Source organism: Phacochoerus africanus, chromosome 9 (assembly GCF_016906955.1).
Source record: "Phacochoerus africanus isolate WHEZ1 chromosome 9, ROS_Pafr_v1, whole genome shotgun sequence".
Lineage (NCBI taxonomy): Eukaryota > Metazoa > Chordata > Mammalia > Artiodactyla > Suidae > Phacochoerus > Phacochoerus africanus.
The window spans coordinates 21,322,692-21,332,625 of NC_062552.1; the positions used below are offsets into that span (position 1 = coordinate 21,322,692).

At 46.9% G+C, this 9,934-nt stretch overlaps 1 protein-coding gene and 2 non-coding genes across 3 annotated transcripts; all 3 read right to left on the minus strand.

Moving 5' to 3' along the window:
- Window positions 1-2,000: 2,000 nt before the first annotated feature.
- Window positions 2,001-5,263, minus strand: POM121L2 (POM121 transmembrane nucleoporin like 2). Its single transcript, XM_047796830.1, has one exon. The coding sequence runs from the start codon at window positions 5,261-5,263 to the stop codon at window positions 2,201-2,203; it is 3,063 nt and encodes a 1,020-aa protein (XP_047652786.1). The 3' UTR covers window positions 2,001-2,200.
- A 1,754-nt stretch (window positions 5,264-7,017) lies between these two features.
- Window positions 7,018-7,089, minus strand: TRNAM-CAU (transfer RNA methionine (anticodon CAU)). Its single transcript has one exon. It is a non-coding gene; the product is annotated as a tRNA-Met (tRNA).
- Window positions 7,090-8,797: 1,708 nt separating this feature from the next.
- Window positions 8,798-8,870, minus strand: TRNAK-UUU (transfer RNA lysine (anticodon UUU)). The gene has a single exon. It is a non-coding gene; the product is annotated as a tRNA-Lys (tRNA).
- Between the last annotated feature and the right edge of the window lie 1,064 nt (window positions 8,871-9,934).

Genomic DNA, 9,934 nt, shown 5'->3' on the forward strand with positions numbered 1-9,934 from the left:
GAGAAAGGCAAGCTGCAGAATATTCTCAAGAGCTTTGCTTGCAATGTCCTTCCCCCCGCTACAAGCCACATTCACCCCTGTTTTCCCAAGAGGTCCTCCAAGAACTGCAGTCAGTTTTGACTCAGATTCCTGTGGAGACTTTGCTTTGCCCTGGGACCCAGTGCACGTGAACATCTGTGTGTGCCTTTTAAGAATGGGGTCTCCATTTCCCCCAGTCCTATAGAGCTCCCGTACACAAGCCCCACTGGCCTTCAATGCCAGATGCTCTGGGGGCTCTTTCTCCCAGTGCCAGATCCCCACACGTGGGAGTTTAATGTGGGGCTCAGAACTCTCACTCCTGTAGGTGAGTCTCTGTGAAACAGTTACTTTCTGGTCTGTGGGGCTTCCCACCCGGGAGGTATGGGGTTGCTTATACCACGTAATCGCCCCTCCTATCTCTTGATGTGGCCTTCTCTTTGTCCTCTCGAGTAGGATATCTTTTTGAAAGCTTCCAGTCCATTTGGTTGAAGATTGCTCAGTATTTGGTTGTAAATCTTGTTGTTTTTAGGAGAGAAGTTGAGCTCCAGTCCTTCTATTCCACCATCTTAATCTCCCAGTTTGCAATACCCTTCTCGACTTGGTTCCCAGAGCACAAACTTTAAAACAGAATTCAAGTTTCCAGTCATAGATAAAATAACCTTCTGCCCTGTCTCCATTCTCCTGGAAATTGTCATTTGTTTTAGAATCACTGACTTATTTACCAATCTCCCCACTAAATTGTAATCTCCAAAGCAGTTTTCCTTCACCTCTGAATGTCTGGTACAAAGCATAATACAGGGCATATAGTCATTACTAGATAAATGTTAAATGATTATGTAAATAGCAGTCAAAAAATGTCTAATTCTTTTCCTCTTGCCTATCTCATCCCCCCGACTCCGTAAGATGGCAGTCTTGGGTTTTAGAATGCCTTCACAAGTTGAAACAGCACGGACATCTAGAGTCATATATACCTGGGTTAGAGTTCTAATTTTGGTGATTTGCTAAGTGAAGTTTATGTGAACACAGATTTTGGAGCCAGTAGGGTTTAAATCTCAAATCTAACCTTTACTAACTGGGTGAGTTTTGGCAAATTTCTTAACATAGCATTCTGCCTCTGAATTGACATGTGTTAAATAGTAATTCCTATATCATAAACTTATTTTGACAATTTATTTTTATTTTATCAACCAATTTAAGATTGTTTATTTTTCTAATTAGGTCTCTGCCAAAGTATCCATAAAACAGGAGATGATGTATTCATGGAGTAATTCTTGCCTTTTTTTCCCTATCAAGATGATAAGTGCTAAGGAAAGTGTCAAAGCTTGTTCATAGACCTCCCACTGGTTATGGTCCAGAGGTCAGCTTAGGTATTTGCTGTTCCTTCTTTTCTCCCTTTGTTCTCAGGCCCAAGAGTCTTCCTGCCCTACTTAACCTATCTGAGAGATAGGATATAGAAGGTGATTTTATAAGGTACAAATTAAAAGAAAAAATGAAGTGTAAGCTTTGGTTCCCTAACTGAGCATTTCTGGCTCATACTGGATATATCATGACCTATGCCATAAAGTGAAGAAGCAAGGTCACACCACCCTGTTTTTTCCTTCCCTGGCCCTCCCACAGGTGCTTTCATGGGTTGACAATTGATCTTCAAGGAAATGTTGGATTCAAGATCAAGTTGCATTAAAAGATTCTCCAAGAACCAGCTGAGGAACAAAGTAGCAAGAAATGAGGTATTGGCCTTCCTAGGAGACCAGATAAAGGGAACAACTACTTAGAGCCAAAAAAAGAAGGCTAAGATTTGCAGAGAATCCATTCCTCCTCCCAAAGACACAGCAAGAGGGCAAGGACTGTGCTTGTTGCTTCCTTGGCACATCTGTTTCCAGAAAAAAAGCAGGAGGTAGTGTCCTGACTGAGCTCATCCTTGACCGAGAGAGAAGAGGGCAGGGAGCAGAAGGCAAGGCTCTGTTCAATTCCAAAGGTTTGGTTCCACTTAGCTTTATTCTGCTATTACCACTAGATACTTTAGTCCTCCATCTTCTTCTAGGATGTAGATTAGGACCCACAAGGTGAATGTGTAAATCTCTCACCTTAGATCTGAGGTATTTTTGCTGTAGAGAACTGGAAGAGCCTGAGGCACTTCACTATCTGGAGGTCCAAATCAGAGTACAAAGGGCAAGGAACCAGGTTATTTCCTGCGGGCATGATGCCTTCGGAAATGTCCTTTCTCCCTATTCTTTGGGGTTTTGGATTTTGCACCAATGGAAAATGAAGGAGCTGCCAATCTGAAAGCTCCTCTCCCAGGAGAGCCCGGGGCAGGTGAAGAGGGCATCTCACAGCCAAGGCTACTGCCTGCCTTGACTGACCCAGGTACAGGGGTGCTCTGAGCAAAGGGGGCCATTGAGGGGCTTCCAAACATAGTTTTGCTTGCAGAAATGCTGGCCCTCCCCAAGGCAAAAGGTGCGCTCTGGTTGTCTTGGCTGCAGCCTTTTTCATAGGGTGTGATGATGCTAGTGGTCCCACTTGGCACTACTCCAATGCTGAATGCTCCAGAGTTGGAGCTCACACCAGAGGCAGTCTCGCTGATCCCAGACTCTCCACAGTCCATAGGGGTCACTAATCCTCCAAAGGCAAAAGGGCGTGGGGCTGTGCTACCAAACACCGCATTACAAGCCCCACTCTGGTGGGTTGGAGTGACAACTCCAAAACCACTTGTATTAGCTTGATCAAAGGGAAAACCTACCGGAGTGCTGCCAAAGTCTGATCGGAGGGTGGCAGGGATGTGAAAGGTGGAGGCTGATGGTGCCACACCCCCAAAGGCTGAGTGCGTGGTATTGCTGAAGGATGGCAGGGCTGGAGTTGGTATTGGGACTGAGGATGCCACGGTTGAGTTTCCAAAAATGAAAGAGTTACCGAAGCTTGGGCCAAGGGCTGGTTGGGGAGCTCCTTTGTTTTGCCCATATGCAGTCTCAAATGCAGGCTGGGAAGTGGCTCCCAGGGATAGTGGGAAATATGGTCTTGAGCTTGACCCTAAGGGAACTGTGAATGCTGAGGTAGAATTGGAGATCCTGGAGGACAGTACAGGCTGGTTGGTGGTTACTAGGGCTGAGGTTGACAGAGAGCTGCCCACAGCCCTAAAATTAGTAGTACTCCTTGTAGGGGATATCTGGACAGCACTGGGAAGAACCTGACTAAAGATGGTGACTGTGTGGACAATAGGAATGGTAGGACGCTGGTGTGGTAGAGAAATGAAGCCTGTGGCTGGGGAGAAGCTGGCTGTCAAGGTACAGGCAGTCCCAAGAAGGAAAGTGTGGCAAGTGGAAGGGATGGAGTAAATGTTGCTCACGGTACTGGTGACATTCACCACGCCAAAATCCAAAGGTGGCTTAAAAGAAGAGTCTTTGGATGTGGTGGCTGGGGTGGTGGACATGACTACAGAGGTGGCCTTGACTAGGCCATGGAAGAGATGGGTAGAAGCAGGAGGAGGTGGAGACTTCTGCTTGAAAGAGAAAGGCGCTATCATGGGCACAGTTTTAAGTGTCTTTATGCTGCCAAAGATAGGCGGGAAGGTGGGTGTTAAGATACTCAGAGTTGAAGATGCTGCCGCTGTATCTGAAATTCTGGAATATAAGGAGCCTCCAATCTCACTATTGGGTGGGAGCCCTAAAATAGATTTTGACATGTGGTCAGCAGAAGTTGCAACAAGAGGTGTAGATGCAGGAAGATGGGGAGCTGGACTACTCATTAGTCCAAACAAAGCACTTTGTGTAAAGGCAGGTGAGTCTCCTGGCACAGCAGCTTGAGAGGTTGAAGGTGGCCGTGTGGTGTCAGTGACTGATGATGTGGGAGCAACAGGGGTCAGAAGAATGAAAGCAGCTGTGGGTTTTGAGTCTGAGGAGGTGCCTGAAAGGGGCTCTGACTTCGAGCACCCAAGTGGGGCCAGCAGGCTTGCTGTCAGATGTGAATGGGCCACACTGATTGCCTCTCCAGTAGGTTGTGAGAAGGTCAGTGGGCCTGGAGGCTTCTGCATTTTATTTAAGCTTTCCAACTGAGGATTGGTGCCCTGGGTTGAAGCTGTTTCTGCAGAAGGCTGGGCAAGAGACAGGGAAGGCTGAATACCAGACCAAGTCTCAGGGACAGAGTCTGTGGTGACCTCAGTCTTGTCCTCTCCAGCTTTGTTGCTCCGTTGGAGTCCAGCTTTCTTCCCTAAGGCCAGGTCTTCAGGGACTTCATAACCAAGCTGGGGAGGTGGAGTCGGGGACAGCAGGTACCCAGGACTAGATAGAAGCAGTGGAATCTGATTTTGCTCCCCAGAGCTGCCAGGTGTTTCTGGGGATTCGTCTTCTACCAGCGGGACCGGAGAGAGGGCCTGATGACATTTCCCTTTCTTTTTTACTGGCCACTCTGGTATCTGGAGTGACACATTGGGAATACTTCTCTTCCAAGGCTCAAAGCAATCTCTAGAAGAGCTGTAAGAACTTGTAATAGCATTTCTTTTGGAGCTAAGGGGGCCACCCGTGTGTGTGCTGACCAAGGAGCCCCTAGAGGAGCAACTGGGCCTCTTATTGAAGCTGTGATCTGAGCTCCTGGGGCCGAGACTTCTCTTCAGAGGCCCAGGCCTGGGCACAAAAGAAGTGAGGACTCCATTTTTCGTCAGAGGCTTAAATGCAGATGGTCTAGTCTCTAGAATCCTTTGCTCACTGACCAAGCTCTCTGGAAACAGTGGTTGTTCCAACCTCACTTTCCCTTTCTTGCACTCTCTGAGGGCCCTCAGCACTGTCTCCTTTGCACGGGGGTCTGGGGGCTTCTCAGAGAGTGAGGACCCTCCAGAGTTTATTACCTCTGCTGGAGAAGCGGAGGGAGGCACTGTCAGCTCTGGAGGAGCGATCTTGATGGTCACTGGGCTCCACATTGCCCTGGGGTGCCGAAGAGACCAAATACTCCGCTTGAAGTAACTTTCCCACCAGTCTGAAGGAAGAGGTCCCATGATGGAATTCTGGGACCTCTTCATGGGAAAGCGCCTCCAAGCCTCATTGACCACCCACGTGGCGGGACAGGTAGGATCCCAGTTCGGTGGCCTCCTCGCAGGTCTGTGCCGTGGGGCAGGGTGGGCACGATGGACGTGCTGAACCCGGTGGATTTGGTGAAGAGACTGAGCTGGCCGGCGGTTCACGGGCCTCTCCGACAAGTCTGGGCGGCCCGCTGCTGGGGACGATGGCGAGGGTCCCGCCTTGCCCAGGAAACTGCCCATGTGGCGCAAAGAGGCGGAGTCGGTGCCTTTGAGTTAGGGGTTTGGCTCCCGAGGTTTCTGACCTTTGGTGACTTAGCCGCAGTCCAAGTGCGGAGCGTTCCGACGACGGTTGGGATCCTGGCTCGAGGAAAGTGCAAGGGTCTCGGAGCGCTCCACAGCCTCCAGGTCTGGCATCCCAAGGTCGGCGCCGGGTAGAAGCAGAGGACACGCGGGACCTCTGCAGCCCCGGTAGCTTGCTCTGCTATTTTGAGGCCTAAACTGGGCGCTCAGGCGTCTGTTCTCTCCTCTCTGGGTTGCAGCTCACCCAGGAGAGGGATTCGAGAGGAAGCGCTCGGTCCAAGTTCACCAAATCGCGGAGCTAGAGTCTTTCCGGCGCCAGGTCTCCAGACACCGGCTGCGGCCGGCCTGGAGGGTCCAGGCTCCCCGTCCCAGCACTTGATCTGTCTGCCCGCGGGCTCTCAGGATTCGGAGCAAGGAGTACAGTCCGAGCCCCGTAAGGTGAGTGGGAGCGGCGCTCTCAGGACCTGTGCAGCCCAGATGGCGTTAGTGGCGCCGGGAACACTGGAGGCCGAATTTGCTGGTTTGGGATGCTCGCTCTTATCCTTTCCCTTTTCCCTTTCGTTTCTGCTGTCAGGAGATGTCAGTCGTTTGCCTCCTGGGAGGACGAACTTCGGACGCAGCCACCTCCCGACCTCAGGCAGATTCGCCTTCCCAGGGCAGAATCCGGGTCGCCCTTCGATTGTTTGCACTTTTGAGTATGCTGGCGCGATTGCAGTCTGGAGGCTTCGGAAGATTTCTTGTGTTTCGACCCAGATCCTGAGCCCTCCCCAGGCACCTGGCTTAGTCCCTTGCTCGGCCCAATCCCATTGTCTCTGCAGTCATGATCCTCACCGGGACCAGTGGGGTTGGAGCTCCAGGAGGGGAGCAAAGAGGGAGATTTAATTTAAGGCTGAATATTCAGGCTAAGCCAGAGTGAACTAAGTGATTAACATTCTGAAAAATTCAAAAGCAAATAACTTTTAAACATTTCTAAAATAATTCATTCTAATAACAATAAAATTGGCACGGACTGAATACGACTCTTTCAAGAAAGGTAATTTTAAGGTTGTCCGAGAACGAGTTCCCTATAAAACTCATACTGTCCGAAAACGGGTTCTGACATCTCTCACTTCATTGAGCTCTTTCTCCTTGAATTGGTATGTCTGCAAAATTTTATGCTAATATAAGTTTATGCTTATAGTTTTTATTCGATCATCCTACTATTCTAGTCTGCACCAAAATATAGGTGTAAATGTTGAAATCTGAAATTTTAATATTTGATGGGACCACAAATCTGCGTTATAATTCATTCTTTTAAGTTATATTTGCATTTACTCATGGTATGAAATCAAAACCTCATAAGCAGATAATAAATTTGAAAGCCCCTTTGCTGGAAGATGTAACAGAAGTGGATGTGGAATTTGTCACCTCTTTCCCCATGAAATCACACACAATATACAGGACCACCTAAATGAAGGAGCAGAAGGAAGGAATTCTACATTTTGGAGCAGTGTGCCACTTCAGATAGGTGGAAAGGTTTTAGAATTGCCTAGTGGGAATGGTGGGGTTTCAGAATAAGGTGGGTAACAAAACCCCAAACTAATGAGGATTCTCAAACTGGTAAATTTTTATTGGTTAAAAATGGAAGACGTAGAAACTGATTTTGTTTTCGTGTGGAATAAGTGTTAGTAAAGAAGTAAGGGGACTTCCCCCCGTAGCAGAGGATGGTTTCGATCCATCGACCTCTGGGTTATGGGCCCAGCACGCTTCCGCTGCGCCACTCTGCTACGCCTGCTAGAGTTGCCACTGTTTTTCCCTCCACGATTAAGTCACACTTCCTGTGCTGCTAGAACATTTTCTTCTCTACTTCCTTTCGGATGGTTACCCCCTCCCCATCCCAATGTTCACAGGAGATCCGCTCTTCCACAACCAGGTGACCTCCGATCATCTTCTCCAGGTCTGCATTTTTCCAACCAGCCAGAGTGCCCAAGCTAGTTATAAACACCCCCACCCTCGCACCCCCTTCCCTCTCCTCCCAGGAGCGGCTAGCCTCTGTAACAGAGCATAGGAAGAGTGCGCGGAGCAAAACTCTAAGTGGAACCTTCTCCAGGAGAATCTCAGGAGTCATGGAGCCGGTTCTGCTGCCGCCGGAGATGAATGGTTAACCTGATTCCTTTCACTCCAGCTCGTTTTTTGCCTATCGGAAAAATCTCACAATCTTTTGAATAAAAGAGCGGTGTTTTATTTGCTTGAAAGGCCTCACGATTTTTCACAAGACGGGGCCCCTGAAATAGAATTAACCCAATTTATTGCTCAAATTATTACATAGGGGCCACAATTTCGATTGGATCTCGTTTGCGACCGTTTTGACTAAACAAACAGAAAATTTTTAAAAGCTAACACCTTCCTTTCCCCGAGGTTTATATTAGAGAGCAGAACTTCGGGGAAGTTCCTGAACACAGCTCTCTTTGCAGCTGCCTCTTTGATGACGCTAGATAAGGCCCCTCTGGAAGGTTGTAAACCTTTTATCTTTAGTACTGTAAGGTTTTGGATAATGTGCATAATGTGTTCCTTCAGTCACACAGCTAGGTCTGCATGCTAGTGGGGGTTTTTTGTTTGTTTGCTTGCTTTGTTTTGTTTTTCTCCGTGTAGTCTAACTCCCTGTCCACAATAAACCTTAAGGGGTGATGCTGGAGTGGCAAGCGCAGCCCCTGGCACCACCCAAGGACCCTCTTCGGATCCCCAGACACACATACTGTCCTACCTGAGCCCATTTATGCAGCTCAATCTTCTGTCTCTGAGAACCGGTGGGAACCAGCGCTTCCTGGCACAGGCAGAGAGAAACAACTCCTGTCACCTACCGCGTTTCCAACAAGGAGGCTCTCACTTGAAACAGCCTCTAATATGGTCCTTCTTACGGCAGTCAAAGTGGGATGGATCTTCTGTTTGGTGAAGATTTTCTCAGGCCCAAACTGGAACATGGGTGGTCTGGAATTCTGATGTGTTTTCCTGGAATTTACCTGAAGGGAGGAGGAGGAGGAGGGTGCCCAGAGACAGGCAAGACACGTGTTTCTCTTAAGGGATCTTCTGAATCCAAAGAAAACCGAACTCAGTTATTCCTTTTGGCTCTTATCCTTCCCGATCTTTTTCATCTCAAGAAGATGCTGCCATCTTCAAACTGTATCCTCTCAAAAAATCAGTATTTTTTTCAAAACTTTTCAGACTGCAACTCAGAAATTTATTTTGTCACAACTCAATACAATATGAAAACATATCTATCTATAGTTACATAATATATATCTGTACAGTTACCTATCTATATGTCTATGCCTATCATCCATATCCATAGCAATATAACTATAAACAGAATATCAAATATCAGTTGCTGGTTAAGGCTGAAAGTAACTGACTTCTTGACATTTCCTCATTCTTGTCAGGGAAAATCATTAAACTAACCCTATCCGAGTTTTCTGAAGCAGAAGGAAACACAACAGTCGCCTGAATAGGGACTTGAACCCTGGGCCCTCAGATTAAAAGCCTGACGCTTTACCAACTGAGCTATTCAGCTTCTACCGAAACGTTCTTACTTTGTGTCCTTTGAATAGTCCTTTGTGGGTTTTTTTTTTTTTTTTTTTAAGCGGGGGTGAAAAGGGAGAGAGGTAGGGCCTCTTAACGCCCAAAGAAAATTTCAACAAATTTGATATTCCTCCTCACATTTTTTTAGTAGACATTTAACATTTTTCCTCATAAGTTTCAATTTTTCTGAAAGACACATAGTGATTTGTATCAAAGGAATCTTAAAACTATCATAATTTAAAACTTACCAACATCTTTTAGGAGAGAAGAGAAAGCCCTTGTTAAACTTCTGTGAGAGATTTTACATCGATATTTTAGTTCTTCGAATTTGTTATTTCCATCTTGTGTCTCTCATAGAATTTTATCCTAAAACTTGTAGTTTGTCTTTTCTTAAGCTCCCTACCATGTTTCTCTGTGCTAAATACAGGTATAAACATGGAAATCTGATGTATGTTATTTCCTTTGACCTCAAATCTATATTAAAAATACTTCTTACAGGTTGTGTTATATCTGCGTCTACTTGTACAAAATCAATCAAGGCATAATATAGATAATAACTTGAAAAACCCTTTAATAAATAATGTAATGGAAGTAAATGTGTAATTTGTCATTCTTTTTTTTTTTTTTTTTTGTCTTTTTGCTATTTCTTTGGGCCACTCCCGCGGCATATGGAGGTTCCCAGGCTAGGAGTTCAATTGGAGCTGTAGCCACCGGCCTATGCCAGAGCCACAGCAACGCAGGATCCGAGCCGCGTCTGCAACCTCCACCACAGCTCACGGCAACGCCGGATCCTTAACCCACTGAGCAAGGGCGGGGACCGAACCCACAACCTCATGGTTCCTAGTCAGATTCGTTAACCACTGCGCCACGACGGGAACTCCTAATTTGTCATTCTTTCTCCTCCATGAAATCATATACAAGACCACCTTGATTGATTCAGGTTTTCCAATTGTTCCCACAATGGGAATCCAGAAGGAGAGCATTTTTATACCCCAGGTCAATGTGCCACAGTCAAATGAGTCTTAACTTATCAGAAACATCTTAATTTATCAAGTA